Source organism: Heteronotia binoei, chromosome 1, assembly GCF_032191835.1.
Source record: "Heteronotia binoei isolate CCM8104 ecotype False Entrance Well chromosome 1, APGP_CSIRO_Hbin_v1, whole genome shotgun sequence".
Classification (NCBI taxonomy): Eukaryota; Metazoa; Chordata; class Lepidosauria; order Squamata; family Gekkonidae; genus Heteronotia; species Heteronotia binoei.
The window spans coordinates 11329163-11346075 of NC_083223.1; the positions used below are offsets into that span (position 1 = coordinate 11329163).

Here is a 16913-nt window from a genome sequence, read left to right on the forward strand (position 1 = left end):
GGTGCTGGTCATTACCTTTAAAGCCCTGTACGGCCAGGGTCCTGCATACCTTAGGGACCGCCTTTCCCTGCATATGCCCCAGCGAGCAGTTCGGTCCGGGTCTCAAAACCTATTGAGAGTCCCCAGCATCAGAGAAGTGAGGCTCAAAACGAGAGCCAAGGCCTTCTCCGTTGCTGCCCCTAGCTGGTGGAATGAGTTGCTGGAGGAGGTCAGGGTGTCGCTTATATGTAAATAGTCTTGACAGTTTTCTAGCACATGCTGGGAAAGTGAAACTGACCTGCCAGGCTAGATCATCTAAATGACAGGAGGTGGCTGGGTGCCAGGTTGCATCAGCCCAGAGCACAGTCAGCATGACTCAGCAGGAAGCTGATTGGTTACCTGATGTATAAATGTACAAAGACACTTTGCTATGTGCGGGTTATGGAAGTTGGAGAGCAGCGGAGCATTCTGTCGGATTGGAGAGTGAGAGGTGTAAATAAATTGTATATAGTGGTTTTAACACTACTGTGTGCAACCTTCATTCTTCGCGTCGCTAAAGACTACCCTCTTAAGCTCGGGCGCATCAGCACAGGGCCCTGCGAGAGCTTTCCCAGTTCCGCAGGGCCTGCGAGACGGCACTCTTTTTCCAGGCATTTACATGATGGTAACATCTGCAGCAACGGGACTGGCCCGTAAGAACACCAACAGTGGCCTACCTCACCCCACTGTGGCGATCCTGAGACCTCTGAGCACAGCTAACCACCAGAATTCAGTCGCTGCCTGAAATAATGAAAGTAGCACATGCAAGTGTTTTAAAATTGTTCTTATGTCTTATGTTTTTATTGACGTCGATTTTATCGGTCACACTGATGCGCTTGTGTCGACCCTTCGGCGGGGAGGGCAGGATATAAATTAAATTCATAACAAATAAATAAATAATAAATGAAAGCTTCTTGACTAAAAGTCAAAACCCCATCTGCTTAGTGGCATCATATGGACACAATACTGAATCGATGGGGGGAAACAGGAAATTTGTCAGGTAAAAACGAAGAAAAAGGAGTCGGAGCCATCCGTGGCGGCTATTTTCAAGTAGGTTTTTTCCATTTCACACAGTACAATCGAATAGCAAATTGCATTTGAATGGATTATTTAGGCCGTGCGAAAGCACCCAAAGATGACAAATTATCTAGGGACTGTGTTAAAAACACTAATTTTAAGGCTAATATAAAGAGGACACTCCAACAAAATATGTATTAAAGGAGGAGTCCCCAACCCCCGGTCCGTGGCCTGCTAGCAACCGGGCCGTGAGTTTTATAATTATTTCATTATGTATTACTATGTAGTAATAATAAGAAGAAGGCAACAACATTGGATTTATATCCTGCCCTCCACTCCGAATCTCAGACAGCGGCTCACAATCTCCTTTCCTTTCCTCCCCCACAACAGACACCCTGTAAGGTGGGTGGGGCTGAGAGAGCTCTCCCAGAAACTGACCTTTCAAGGACAGCTCTGCCAGAGCTATGGCTGACCCAAGGCCATTCCAGCAGGTGCAAGTGGAGGAGTGGGGAATCAAACCCGGTTCTCCCGGATAAGAGTCTGCCCACTTAACCACCACACCAAAATAAAGTGCATAATTGTATCATCCTGAAACCATTGCACCCCTTCCCCGGTCCACGGAAAAATTGCCTTCCACAAAACCAGTCCCTGGTGCTAAAAAGGTTGGGGACCATTGTGTTAAAGCACTAATTTTCCTGTGAGGAGAATCACAAAGGTGGTTTCAGTTAGAAATCTTATTTAATCTCTCTCCCCCCTCAAATTTTAATAAATAAGAAAATAATAACCAAGGGTCAAGAGGAAAGGAAGGGCGTTTTTGCACAGAGCTTACCCCGGAGCGACTTCCCTCTTCACTGCGCGTCGCTAACGTAAACTGCGTTTTAGCGGTTTACATTTGCGACGCAAAAGGCTCGGCACTTCGCGGCTCTTCCTGGTTCTCCGGAGCAGTTGGTGCGAAATCCGCGCAGACGCTGCGCGGTGAAGAGGGACGTCGCTCCAGGGGTAAGCTCTGTGCGAAAACGCCCGAACTAAACCCATTCTCAAAACTTGATCCCTTGGCCGGGGAAGGCAAGACTGAAAACAATGCGAGAAAGAGCCTTTTCAGTGGCCGCCCCTCATTGGTAGAACCAACTGCCTGAGGGGGGTCAGAGCCTTGCGGGGCCTTGCCCAGTTCCACAAAGTTTGTAAGACGACACTGTTTCACTTAGCATTTCATTGAAATGCTGACAACCACCATTGAGAAGCTAGATCCAACGGATGTTTAAGATCACTGAATGCCATCTTAAATCTGTATCAAAACTAGCACCACATTATTTTAAAACTTTTTAATGTTTTTAACGTGAATGGGTCTTTTTTAATTATTATTGTAAGCTATGTATTGTGTTGAGCCCCATGGCACAGAGTGGTAAAGCTGCAGTACTGCAGTCCTAAGCTCTGCTCATGACCTGAGTTCGGTCCCGGTGGAAGCTGGGTTCAGGTAGCTGGCTCCAGGTTGACTCTGCCTTCCATCCTTCCGAGGTCGGTCAAAAGAGTAACCAGTTTCCTGGAGGGGGAAGTGTAGATGACTGGGGAAGGCAATGGCAAACCACCCCATAAAAAGCCTGCCGTGAAAACGTGAAAGCAACGTCACCCCAGAGTCGGAAACGACTGGTGCTTGCACAGGGGACTACCTTTACCTTATGTATTGTGAGCCGCCTTGAGCCTGCTTCGGTGGGGAGGGCGGGATATAAATTCAATTAAATAAATATAAATAAATAAATGCAGCCAGATTATGATTAGGATGGGCGGTGGCTCAGTGGAAGAGCATCTGCTTTGCATGCAGAAGATTCCAGGTTCAATCCCCTGCATCTCCAGTTAGATGACAAGTTTTTGTTGTTCAGTCGCACAGTCGAGTCCGACTCTTTGCAACCCCATGGACCAAGTCATGCCAGGCCCTCCTGTCTTCCACCATCCTCTGAAGTCTGCTCAAATTCATGTTTGTTACATCAGTAACATTGTCCAGCCATCTCATCTTTTGCCGTCCCCTTCTTCTTTTACCTTCTGTCTTTCCCAGCATCAGGGTCTTCTCCAGTGAGTGCTCCCTTCTCATTGGGTGGCCAAAGTATTTGAGCTTCAGCTTCAGCATCTGACCTTCCAGGGAACAGTCTGGGTTGATTTCATGTTAGTCACATCAGTAATGCTGTCCAGTCATCTCCTCTTTTGCCGCCCCCTTCTTCTTTTGCCTTCTGTCTTTTCCAGCATCAGGGCCTTCTCCAGTGAGGGCTCCCTTCTCATTGGGTGGCCAAAGGATTTGATCTTCAGCTTCAGCATCTGACCTTCCAGGGAACAGTCAGGGCTGATTTCCCTTAGGATTGACTGACTGGATCTTCTTGCAGTCCAAGGGACTCTCAAGAGTTTTCTCCAGTGAGGGCTCCCTTCTCATTGGGTGGCCAAAGGATTTGAGCTTCAGCTTCAGCATCTGACCTTCCAGGGAACAGTCTGAGTTGATTTCATATTAGTCACATCAGTAATGCTGTCCAGTCATCTCCTCTTTTGCCATCCCCTTCTTCTTTTGCCTTCTGTCTTTCCCAGCATCAGGGTCTTCTCCAGTGAGGGCTCCCTTCTTATTGGGTGGCCAAAGGATTCGAGCTTCAGCTTCAGCATCTGACCTTCCAGGGAACAGTCAGGGTTGATTTCCCTGAGGACTGACAAGTAGGTTATGTGAAAGACCTCCACCATGGAGAATCATGGCCGGTCCGAGTAGTCAGTACTGACTTTGATGGACTAAAGATCTGGTTTAGTATAAGGCAGCTTCATGTAATCATGGTGAGGAACCACCAACAGGGTGGTTCCTCAGTGGAACAGGCTTCCTCGGGAGCTGGTGGGCTCTCCTTCCTTGGAAGCGTTTCAGTAGAGGCCAGATGGCAACTTGACAGCAATGCTGGTTCTGTTGATTTAGGTAGATCATGAGAGGGAGGACAGGAAGACATGAGACAGTCCTGGATTCTTGCGGCCAATCAAACGCTGATTCGGGTAAGGAAGGAATTTTCCTCCAGATTGGCCCAGGGATCCTGGTGGCCTTTTGCCTTCTTCTGGGCATTGGAGCAGGGTCACTGGGAGAGTGTGTAGGGGGGCGGGGAGGTAATTGTGAATTTCCTGCATTGTGCATGGGGTTCAAGCTAGATAACCCTTGTGGTTCCTTCCAGCTCTGTGTTTCTGTGATTCCCTTCCCCCGTAGGGTTGCCATAAGAACATAAGAGAAGCCATGTTGAATCCAGCCAATGGCCCATCCAGTGCAACACTCTGTGTCACATAAGAACTTAAGAGAAGCCATGTTGGATGAGGCCAACGGCCCATCCAGCCCAACACTCTGTGTCACATAAGAACATAAGAGAAGCCATGCTGGATCAGGCCAATGGCCCATCCAGTCCAACACTCTGTGTCACATAAGAACATAAGAGAAGCCATGCTGGATCAGGCCAATGGCCCATCCAGCCCAACACTCTGTGTCACATAAGAACATAAGAGAAGCCATGCTGGATCAGGCCAATGGCCCATCCAGTCCAACACTCTGTGTCACATAAGAACATAAGAGAAGCCATGTTGGATGAGGCCAACGGCCCATCCAGTCCAACACTCTGTGTCACATAAGAACATAAGAGAAGCCATGCTGGATCAGGCCAATGGCCCATCCAGCCCAACACTCTGTGTCACATAAGAACATAAGAGAAGCCATGCTGGATCAGGCCAATGGCCCATCCAGTCCAACACTCTGTGTCACACAGTGGCAAAAAACAAACAAACAGGTGCCATTAGGAGGTCCACCAATGGGGCCAGGACACTAGACGCCCTCCCACTGTTGCCCCCCCCCAGCACAAGAATACAGAGCATCACTGCCCCAGACAGAGAGTTCCAACAATAAGATGTGGCTAATAGCTACTGATGGACCTCTGCTCCAGATGTTTATCCAATCCCCTCTTGAAGCTGGCTATGCTTGTAGCCGCCACCACCTCCTGTGGCAGTGAATTCCGTGTGTTCATCACCCTTTGGGTGAAGAAGTTCAATACAAGAAATATCTAGGGACTTTGGGGATGGAGGCAGGAGACATTGGGGGTGGAGCCAGGAGCAAGGTTGTGACAAACATCAATGAACTCCAAAGGGAATTCTGGCCATCACATTTAAAGAGACCGCACACCTTTTAAATGCCTTCCTTCCATTGGAAATAATGAAGGATAGGGGCACCTTCTTTGGGGACTCACAGAATTGGACCCCCTGGTCCGATCCTTTTGAAACTTGGAAGGTATTTTGGGGAGAGGCACCAGATGCTACGTTGTAAATTTGGTGCCTCTACCTCAAAAAAACAGCCCCCCCTGAGCCTCAGATACCCACAGATGAATTCTACATTATACCCTATGACAGGGGTGTCAAACATGCGGCCTGGAGGTCGAATCATGTCCCTGGAGGGCTCCTATCAGGCTCCTGAGCATCTGCTTCCTTCTCCCTCTCTCTTGCTTCCTTCTGCATCTCAGCTTGCTTTGCCAGGCTCTCTCAATCGCACAGCAGAGCTACTGAGCCGAGTCTCTCGTCCTTCAACTGGCTGAGGCTCCTCCCCCTCCTGGTCCCCTGGGGAAGGAAGGGAAAGAGCCAGAGCTTCCTTTGCCCAGTTCCCAGGATTACATGGGAGAAATATAAAGAAAGCACCTTTAAGATCAGCAAGTGCTCATGTTTTTTAAGCATGTTTTGTTTTTTAAAAAATCTTTAGCCGTGTTTGTCTGTGTCCTTTAAAAAGTTTATATCGCTGCTACCTAATCTTAAATAGGTACACAGTCCAACAAAGTCTCATTTAAGTCATAAGAACATAAGAGAAGCCATGTTGGAACAGGCCAATGGCCCATCCAGTCCAACAGTGTCACGTAAGAACATAAGAGAAGCCATGTTGGACCAGGCCAATGGCCCATCCAGTCCAACACTCTGTGTCACACAGTGGCCAATATATGTGTGTGTGTGTGTGTTTATACACACACACACATATACATACATACATATACACACATATATGTACACCCCCCACACACATATATATACCGTGGCTAATAGCCACTAATGGACCTCTGCTCCATATTTTTATCCAATCCCCTCTTAAAGCTGGCTATGCTTGTAGCCACTGCCACCTCCTGTGGCAGTGAATTCCACACGTTAATCAGCCTTTGGGTGAAGAAGGACTTCCTTCTTCAGATCCAGCCCTCATAACAAATGTGTTCCACACCCCTGCCATTTGAGAATTGGTCTCCATAGGTAATAATGGAGTGCCCAGCATATATTTCCCTCCCGCCTGCTTTCTGATGACCCTGAAGCGGGGGGGGGGGCTCCAAACCAAGGGATCCCCTTCCCCCACCTGGAAGTTGGCAACCTTATTCCCCCAGTAAGAGAAATATTCATTCTTTTCTCCTTTCTAGGAACTTCGGCTTCTTCTTTCGTGGTTTGGGGGTTTGCAGCCAGACTCTGAAATGTCTCTAAGCTGATTCGTAAAAGCGAGTTGTGGAAAACCTTTTTTTTTCTTTTCTTAAAATGGATCTCCAAGGCGCAAGGCTATTAAAGGCAGACGAAGTCCTTCGTCTCATTCAGCGTACCTTCTCTCCACATTCCTTTGGTCCCTTTGAAGCGTAAGTGCCTTATACGATACCCTGCCGCAAAACATTCTCCCCCTCCCTCCCCATTTAAAGCATTCCCAGGATCGATTCCACTTTAAGAAGCGGGCCGCACTGCTAGCTAACAGGAACGGCTGCATTCCTGAGCTGGAAGGGGAACAGGACTCATTCATAATGAATAGAGCCGTGGTCTCCAAGGGGAGAGCCACACAGGCCCTCCCCCCCCCCCCCGATTTAATCTGGTGAAAACGTACAAACGTTTTCAGTCAATAGCATTGACTGGGGGTTATTGTTCGCCGAGGGAAAGGGAGCCGGACTGATGGAACGCTTTCGAGTGAGCTCAGGACAAAAAAGGGAGAAACGAACCTGCATCTTGATTCTCAATTTCATCTGCGCTGCGTTTGGGTTCCGTGTCACTGTCACCTGCTGGAGACAAAAAAATGAAATGAAATGAAGTTATGAAATAGGTGCACCGCGAAATGGGCAGCGTTAGAGTTAACTGTGGCCAAGGTAGGGCATTTTGGACAGGTTTGGAAACTAGCAAGAACCAGGAGGGTGTAGAGCAGAGGTCCCCAGCCTGTATGATCCCAGGCACACGTTTGGGATTCTGGCACAGTGCAGTAGGTGCATCCACAGAATGGGTGCCGCAGAAGGCGGAGATAGCCACAAAATAGCACATCCACAAAATGGGTGCCGTAGGAGGCAGAGCCAGCCACAAAATAGCACATCCACAAAATGGGTGCCGTAGGAGGCGGAGCCAGCCACAAAATAGCGCATCTACAAAATGGCTGCTGCAGGAGGCAGAACCAGCTGCAGAATAGTACATCCACAAAATGGGTGCCGCAGGAGGCAGAGCCAGCCACAAAAGAGCACATCCACAAAATGGGTGCCGCAGGAGGCAGAGCCAGCCACAAAAGAGCACATCCACAAAATGGGTGCCGTAGGAGGCAGAGCCAGCCACAAAAGAGCACATTCACAAAATGGGTGCCACAGGAGGCGGAGCCAGCCACAAAATAGCGCATCTACAAAATGGCTGCTGCAGGAGGCAGAACCAGCTGCAGAATAGCACATCCACAAAATGGGTGCCGCAGGAGGCGGAGCCAGCCACAAAAGAGCACATTCACAAAATGGGTGCCGCAGGAGGCGGAGCCAGCCACAAAATAGCACATCCACAAAATGGCTGCTGCAGGAGGCAGAACCAGCTGCAGAATAGTACATCCACAAAATGGGTGCCGCAGGAGGCAGAGCCAGTCGCAAAACAGCACATCCGCAAAATGGGTGCCGCAGGAGGCGGAGCCAGCCACAAAAGAGCACATTCACAAAATGGGTGCCACAGGAGGCGGAGCCAGCCACAAAAAAGCGTATCCACAAAATGAGTGCTGGGTGAAGCAGAGCCAGCCGCAAAATAGTGCATCCACAAAATGGTTCCACAGGAGGCGGAGCCAGCCACAAAATAGTGCGTCCCCAAAATGTCTGCCGCAGGAGGTGGAGTCAACCACCTCTCTCAAGCTTTCCTGGGCCAAGGCCCCACCTGGGATGGTCCACCTTAAAAACACCTGGCGGCCACCAGGAAAGGTGCTGGCTAGCACCATGATGCCCTCGGGCACCACTTGGGGACCCCTGGTGTAGTGGTTAGAAAGTCAGACTAGGATATAGGAGGAGAAAAACGCAGGAGGCTGTGAAAAATTACTGTACAAAGAACAGTTACAACTCCTGTAACACAGCTTAATACAAGAATTACATACTCTCCGCAAACATGATATCAGTGCTTAATCGCACTCTGCAATATATTGAGGATTTATCTTGGCGTTTAAAAGGAAAACGCCACAATCAACGTTTTAACGGCAATACTTCTAAGAAAAACATGCAAGGTTTGCCAGGTTTCAACAGCAATTACTTCCATATGCAACATGCAAAGTTTGCAGTATACTTGACTGACACCAAGACAACAGTCCTTGTATTAAGCTTAGGCTTAGAAGAATGAATCAAAGGTTGTTTTTCTGTTGATTGTCCATATGCATAGATTCAATAACGTGGTAACACGCTTCCTAGGTTTCCTTATATTTGCGTGTTTCAAACGTCCTCTTCTTTGAGTACGTGATTATGTCTCTGGAACCAAAGCTCACCGTATTATAAGGATATAGGAGGGTCAGACCAAATCGCCGCTCTGCCACCTCGGAAGCTCACCGGGTGACCTCAGACCAGTAACCCACACTATGCCTGACCTACCTTGCAGGGCTGTACTCCCTTCAAAGAGATGGGAGACAGAAATGTTCACCATCTGGGGTTCAAGTGCTCCGCTCGGTTCGATCTGCCTCATTCTCTCAATACACTGGCCGTTCCAAGGAGGTCATATGTGATCACACGCGATGTGCTAACAACAGCCCGGAAGAGGGGCCGTTTCCTCAAGAAACCTTCAGGTCAACGTTTCTTTGACAGCCATATTTGGCAGTGGTTGATTCGTTGTCCCGTACTTCTCCTACCCCCCCCCCCCCCAACCAAAGTGCGAAAGAGCCAGAGAAAAAAAATTCTTTTAAAACGACTAGTGAAACATTCAGCCATCTCTGAAAGTAAGATGACTCTTAAAATATCCTATGTAAAAGCTGTATTGTGGAATCCTTCATTCATAAGAACATAAGAGAAGCCATGTTGGATAAGGCCAATGGCTCATCCAGTCCAACACTCTGTGTCACATAAGTACGTAAGAGAAGCCATGTTGGATCCGGCCAGTGGCCCATCCAGTCCAACACTCTGTGTCACATAAGAACATAACAGAAGCCATGTTGGATCAGGCCAGTGGCCTATCCAGTCCAACACTCTGTGTCATAAGAGAAGCCATGTTGGGTCAGGCCAGTGGCCCATCCAGTCCAACACTCTGTGTCACATAAGAACATAAGAGAAGCCGTGTTGGATCAGGCCAATGGCCCATCCAGTCCAACACTCTGTGTCACACAGTGGCCAATATATGTGTGTGTGTATATCACAGCTTGCTTTTCCAGGCTTGCTCAATCACATAAGAGCTACAGAGAAAAGCCTCTATTTTGTCCATTGGCTGAGGCTCCTCCCTTGGGGAGGAGAAATGACTTGCTTTGCCAGGCTCTCTCAATTGCACGCTGAGCTACTGAGCCAAGCCTCTGTTCCTTCTATTGGCTGAGGCTCCTGGTCCTCTGGGGGAAGGGAGGAAATAGTCAGAGCTTCCTTTGCCCAGTCCTCTGGATCCCATGGGAGAGGTACAAAGAAAGCCAATGAACGCTAAGCTTATATCTCAGCTTCCTGGCACTACACTTTGTGACACATATGGTCCGGCCTGACAAGGTCTCATTTATGTCAGATCCAGTTCACGTAACAAATGAGTTCGACACCCTCGGCTTAGTGGATTCCTTTTGTGCCTTATCTCACGCTGAGTTCCCTTTGTCTGAGCTTGCATGGTGGAATGTGGCCGTCTTCTGCTATACTGTGATTTTTAATTCTTAAATTACACTTTTTAAAATACTGTATGGCTTATCTATGGCTACACTTAAACAAACCTGGCCTGACACACAGAGCTGGGGAACGTCAGGCCCAAGGGCCGTTTATGGCCTCAAGATCACTTGGTCTGGCCCTTGGGGATTGCTAGGCCGAGCCTCCACCACCCCCTCCCCCGGGTAGGGTTGCCAATTTAAGAAATATCTGGGGACTTTGGGGGTAGAGCCAGGAGACTTTGGGGGTGGAGCCAGGAGACATTAGGGGTGGAGCCAAGATCAAGGCTGTGACAAGCATCATTGAACTCCAAAGGGAGTTCTGGCCATCACATTTAAAGGGACGGCACATCTTTTCGATGCCTTCCTTCCATAGGAAATAATGAAGGATAGGGGCACCTTCTTTTGGGGCTCATAGAATTGGACCCCCTGGTCCAATCTTTTTGAAACTTGGGGGGTATTTTGGGGGGAGGCACTGGATGCAATACTGAAAATTTGGTGCCTTTACCTCAAAAAACAGCCCCCCCCAGAGCCCCAGATACACGCAGATCAATTCTCTATTATTTTCTATGGGAATAAATCTCCATAGGGAATAATAGAGTTCCCAGCAGACATTTCCCTCCCCTCCCCCCGCTTTCTGACAACCCTGAAGCGGGGGAGGGCCTCCAAACCGGGGGATCCCCTGCCCCCACCTGGTGATTGGCAACCCTACCCCAGGGCCATTGTGAAGGACTGCTGCTGGGTAGGCTTCCAAATCCCCAGGTCCCAGCGGGGGATCCCCTGGTTTTACAGGCTTCCCCCCGCCCCCAGCCAGCTGGCCATTGGGGCAAGCCCCGGCCCCTCAGCCACCATGCAGCTCTAGGTCTTGGACAGCTTTAGAAACCTGCACACAGGTCTGTTTCAAAATGTGTGTGTGTGCCTTTAAAGTTGAGCAGGAAGTACTTCATGGGAAGGGTCAGCAGCACAGTCCCTCCGCTTGTTTTGCTTTCATTTCAAAGCAACTAAGTGTGTGTGTGTGTGTGTGAGAGAGAGAGAGGAGCGTAGCCCCTGTTCTTCTCAGATGTCCTTGTGGAGGAACCAGACCCAGTAAGTGTGGGAGTGTGAGAGAGAGTCCCCCCGCCCAACTTTAGGTTCAGCAGAAAGTGGCCGGGGGGGGGAGGGGAAATGTCTACTGGGCAATTATTCCCTATGGAGAATAATTCCCATAGAGAATAATGGGGAATTGATCTGCAGGTATCGAGGGCTCGGGGGGGGGGGGGGCTGCTTTTTTAGATAGAGGCGCCACATTTTCAGTATAGCATCCAGTGCTTCTCCTCAAAATACCCCCCGTTTCAAAACAATTGGACGAGGGGGTCCAATTCTGTGAGCCCCAAAAGAAAGTGCCCCTATCCTTCATTGTTTCCTGTTGAAGGAAGGCATTTAAAAAGGTGTGCGGTCCCTTAAAATGTGATGGCCAGAACTCCCTTTGGAGTTCAATGATGCTTGTCACACCCTTGCTCCTGGCTCCGCCCCAGGGTCTCCTGCTCTACCCCCCAAAGTCTCCTGGTTCCACCCCCAAAGTCCCCAGATATTTCTTGAATTGGACTTGGCAACCCTACTACTGGGGTATGTAGGTACCTTTAAAGGTCTACTAGGAGCAGCTGGAGGGAGGGAGGGGCAGGGGGTGGGAACCAGCTTCTGTCAGTTCAGTTTGCATGTGATTATCCCAGATGGTGTGGCCTTATATGCTAATATTAAGGAATATGGTCTAATATGCCCGGACCTAGGCATTTGCTGAGGGCAGCAGCCCGGGTGGGGTGTGTGTGTGCACTGAATTAGGCTCTCCCCATGACTTCAAATAGAAAAACAATTATCTGCATTAATTTTGCCGGCCTGAATCGTTCTCCTTCGGTGGAGCACTGCTTTTTTAAGTTGATAATTTTGTATGGCCCACAAATGATGTTATAAATATCCCATTGGCTCTCAGCAGAAAAGAGATTTCCCACTCCTGGTATAAAGTGAAGTAAAATGAAATAAATAAATATACAGAAGGGCAGCAGTGAGTCAGAAATAAACAGTGGACATCCTAAAAGAACAATGGATTAAGGATTTTATAACACTGGGTGACAAAAATAACCGTGAGGATTTGGTTGCACAAGTAAAGTTATTTCCCTTCAACAGAGAACCCCAAACAAACAAGATTATTTGCAAGTGTGGTCTTTTTTTTTTTTCCCTGGCTTGGCTCCACCCCAGGGTAGGTCAGAAGCAGCGTTCCCTCTAAGCTGAGTTAGAGTGAGCCAGCTCACAGGCTTTTAGCCTCCGGCTCACACATTGTTGTCTTAGCTCCGGAAAGTCGACCCCAGAGCACACTAATAACTAGAGAAGATTGAGAAAGAAGTCCTTTTCTCCCTTTCTGACAATACGAGAACTCATGGATATTCAATGACATTGCTGAGCATGTTGGGTTAGAACTGATAAAAGGAGGTACTTCTTCATCAAAGGGTGACTAACATGTGGAATTCACTGCCACAGGAAGTGGTGGCAGCTACAAGCACAGCCAGCTTCAAGAGGGGATTGGATAAGCATATGGAGCAGAGGTCCATCAGTGGCTGTTAGCCACAGTTTATTGTTGGAACTCTCTGTCTGGGGCAGTGATACTCTGTATTCTTGGTATTGGGGGGGGGGCACAGTGAGAGGGCTTCTAGTGTCCTGACCCCACTGATGGACCTCCTGATGGCACTTGGGTTTTTTGGCCACTGTGTGACACAGAGTGTTGGATTGGATGACCCGATCCAACATGGCTTCTCTTATGTTCTTAATTTATGCAGTACCTCACAATATTAATGCCAGTAGTTCACAAAGTAGAATATTTGCCCACAAGACTCTTCAGCTTGGAGTGAACATTGGTCAGAAGTGCCAACTCCCACTTGGAAAGAGCTGGAGTTTGGGGGCGGAGCCTTGGAAGGGCGGGGTTTAGGAAGAGGAGAGACCTCAATACGGTATGCCATAGAGTCCACGGTATGCCACAGAGTTCATCGCCACATTTGGAGGCTGGCAAGCCTTGGGGTGGAATTGCTCTCCCCTCCCCCTCCATGACAGTCCATGCCTTCCCAAATTTGCCCCAGTTAAGCGCTTCAGCTGGCTTAGCCTTCAGGAAAGGGTTATTGGAAGGAGAGGGGAAACTCCCCTACACGAAATGAAAGCACAAGCAAATTTCCCCTGGTCTGGGTCATATGGGTACATATGAAGCTGCCTTCTACTGAATCAGACCCCCCCCCCCCCCTCGGTCCATCAAAATCAGTTTTGTCAACTCAGACTGGCAGCGGCTCTCCAGGGTCTCAAGCTGAAATTTTTCACGCCTATTTGCCTGGACCCTTTTTAGTTGGAGATGCCAGGGATTGAACCTGGGACCTTCTGCTTACCAAGCAGATGCTCTACAACTGAGCCACCATCCCTTCCCAAACATATGGGTATATGAAGCTGCTTTCTACTGCATCAGACCCTCAGTATTGTTTTTATTTATTTATTTTTATTTATTTGTAATTTGTATCCCGCCATTCCCACCAGGTGGCTCAGGGCGGCCAGATGCTCTACCACTGAGCCACCATCCCTCCCAAATGCCAGGTCCTAAACATTGCCTTTGTAGATCTTCAGATGAAACAGAGATGACCCTGGAAAGGGCTTTTACTATCGCTTTCTGTGCGCGTGCGTGTTGCGAAGTGAACAACTCACGCAAAATCGGTGTTACACAGCCTGCAGAAATCCTGGAGAAGACTGTCAGAATGCTCACTGAACTCTTCAAGTTGCTCAGTGCATTAAAAAAATTAAAAAAGACGCGAAGCAGAAAGACACAGTACAGCAGTATTACTGAGTCCCAGTGGCTGGATCTCTGTTTGCTGACATTCGCTTCCCTGCTTCCTAACTCCCTTTCCGAAGACAAGGGCTGAGCTATAAATTCCCAGGAAGGTGGTGGTGGGGGGGGGGGGAGAACTGCAATCATTGGTATGATACAGAAAGCACACCAAACCTAAACTGTGCTACAAAGAAACCAGATAACCCCTGCTTTCAGATGCACAGGGGAAAAAGGGTTTCCAACCTCCAGGTGATAGCTGGAGATCTCCTGGGCTAGAGATCAGTTCACCTGCAGAAAATGCTCACTTTGGAAAGTGGACTCTATGGCATTATGCTGAAGAAGGAGGAGATGATGATGATGATGAAGAAGAAGAAGAAGATATTGATTTATATCCCGCCCTCCACTCTGAATCTCAGAGTCCAAGAAGGGCTCACACTCTCCTTTACCTTCCTCCCCCACAACAGACTCCCTGTGAGGTACATGGGGCTGAAAGAGCTCTCCCAGAAGCTGCCCTTTCAAGGACAACTACTATGAGAGCTATGGCTGACCCAAGGCCATTCAAGCAGCTGCAAGTGGAGGAGGGGGGAATCAAACCTGGTTTTCCCAGATAAGAGTCCGCGCACTTAACCACTGCACTAAATTGGCTCTCTAAGGCAAATAGCTGTAACAATAAGATAGTACAGGGGTGGCCAACGGTAGCTCTCCAGATGTTTTTTGCCTACAACTCCCATCAGCCCCAGCCAGCATGGCCAATGGCTGGGGCTGATGGGAGTTGTAGGCAAAAAACATCTGGAGAGCTACCGTTGGCCACCCCTGAGATAGTAGGTTAATCGCTTCAACAATGTTGTCATCTTTGGGGCTTTGTATGGCAAGGTGGGGTGAGGGCAGGAGAAAGAAACGTCCATCAGATCTCAAGATCTCTAAGCGCTCGACGAACAGATCTTGGAAAAGAAGATAACAAAATTTAGGGATGCCGTCTGTATACCTTGTGCCATCTGTATACCAGCCCTCGCCCTTTAATATCTGAATGATTATCGCACAGATGTCAGCGAAACCAGTTTGGGATGTGATGGAAAGGAAGGGCGAACCTAAAGGCATCTAGCAAACCAATATTGACTTCTTTAATACATATATATTATTCACCTAGCAGTCATTCAAAAATGGGGGTGGGGTTGGTGTCTCTCTCTCTCTTGTTTGCCAGCAATGGATCTTACAAACCAGCAGGTGGTGCTGGCGTAGAGGCCGTTATACCCTCTTTGAATGACAGATCCTCCCAGTTATGATCTTTGTTGTCGAGATCAGCGTCGGGGGGGCATGATTCTCACCTGGCATAAATCAAGTGTCACCGCATCGCATTTGCCGGAGCGATGTTGGGACCCCGGACCTTTAGCTCATTCTTAGCATTTTGTACTGATTGCGACTGCTCTAGCGGCAATAATGTCTTGAGTACTGGGCTCTCAGCCTGTGGAAATCGCATTGCACGGGCAGGCAGAAGACTTTTGATAAGACCAGGGCTTTTTAGTTCCCACAAACGATGCAAAACTGAACTGTCCGAGGGGACTTTTCTGCCGGGGTCGTAGGGCTCCGCTATACAAAGGGGTTCACGAATTGACTTGGATAGATGATTGGGACTGTGGTCAATACCGCTGCGTCGACTTTATCGTAAGTAGAATTTAGGGTTGTCCAACCTGAATTGTAGGCAATCTCCTACAATGATAACTGATCTCCAGGCGACAGAGTTCAGTTCGTCTGGAGAAACTGGCCACAGCGGAAGTGGGGCTCTATGCAGTGCTGGGTTAAGCCCCTTGGAGACCCCTAGGCAGTCAAAATCTCAGGGGCCCCCTCACACACGATCTTAGAGTCGGAGCACCCGCCCCACCACCTGTGGTCCCCAACTGCGGCCTGCAGGCACCTTCTTGAAAGCCCCTTTTGACAAAGCCGCGGGGGAGAGGCAGAGAGAGGCAAACTTGGCGACGACACCGGCAGCAGCCGCACCAGGCAAGTCACGCAAAGAGTGGCTCAGTTGCTGACTGCGTGTGCAGGCTGGGAGAGCTGTAAGCCGGGGACAAAATGGGGGCAGGAGGAGCTGGTCCAGGGGCCCATAGGCCAGTGTCTACGTGGCCTAATTGCTAATCCAACCCTGGCTGCATGGCAGGGGTGTCAAACATGCAGTTCAGAGGCCAAGTCAGGCCCCCAGAGGGCTCCATCAGGCCCCCGAGCAACTGGCTGTCATCTGCTTCCTTCTAACTATCTCTTGCTTCCTTCTGCATAACAGCTTGCTTTGCAAGGCTTGCTCAATTGCACAGGAGCTACAGAGCAAAGCCTCTCTTCTCTCCATTGGCTGAGGCGCCTCCCTTGGGGAGGAATAGCTTGCTTTGCCGGGCTCTCTCAATCGGGCAGCAGAGCTACTGAGCCAAGCCTCTCTTCCTTCTATTGGCTGAGGCTCCCCCACTCCCCTGGGGAAGAAAGGAACGAGCCAGAGCTTCCTTTGCCCAGTTCTCTGGATACCATGGGAGAAATACAAAGAACGCATCTTTAAGACCTATGAGTGCTAATGTTTTCAGCATGTTTTAAGTTTTTTAAAAAATATATATTTGTGTTTGTGTTCTTTATAAAAAAATTATATCTCTGTTACCAAATCTTATAGAGGTACACACATTGCCCGGCCCGACATGGCCTGGCCTAACAGCCCAACAGATCTGGACCTCATAACAAATGAGTACGACACCCCTGCTCTAGGGCGTTATGCTCCAAACCCTGCCTCCCTCAGGCTCCACCCCCAAAATCCCCAGGTATTTCCCAACCCGGCTTTGGCAACCTTAGTTGGATCCTATTTAGGTAATTTCTTTAGTGCTTCATGCGTCCTATAATATGTTCCAGGTCTTTCTGGTGGTTCCGGACATCTAAACTTCTTATGCACTTGTTGCTGGGACCGATTCCCCACTAACCTTATGCCGCTCTCAC

At 49.0% G+C, this 16913-nt stretch overlaps 1 protein-coding gene across 1 annotated transcript in view; it reads right to left on the reverse strand.

Moving 5' to 3' along the window:
* MACROD2 (mono-ADP ribosylhydrolase 2) overlaps positions 1-16913 on the reverse strand; it is a 1708848-nt gene that overhangs the window by 153609 nt on the left and 1538326 nt on the right. The window contains exon 12 of the mRNA XM_060230846.1: positions 7026-7085. Within this exon, the coding sequence (XP_060086829.1) occupies positions 7026-7085 (60 nt within the window). The remainder of the gene's footprint in view (positions 1-7025; positions 7086-16913) is intronic.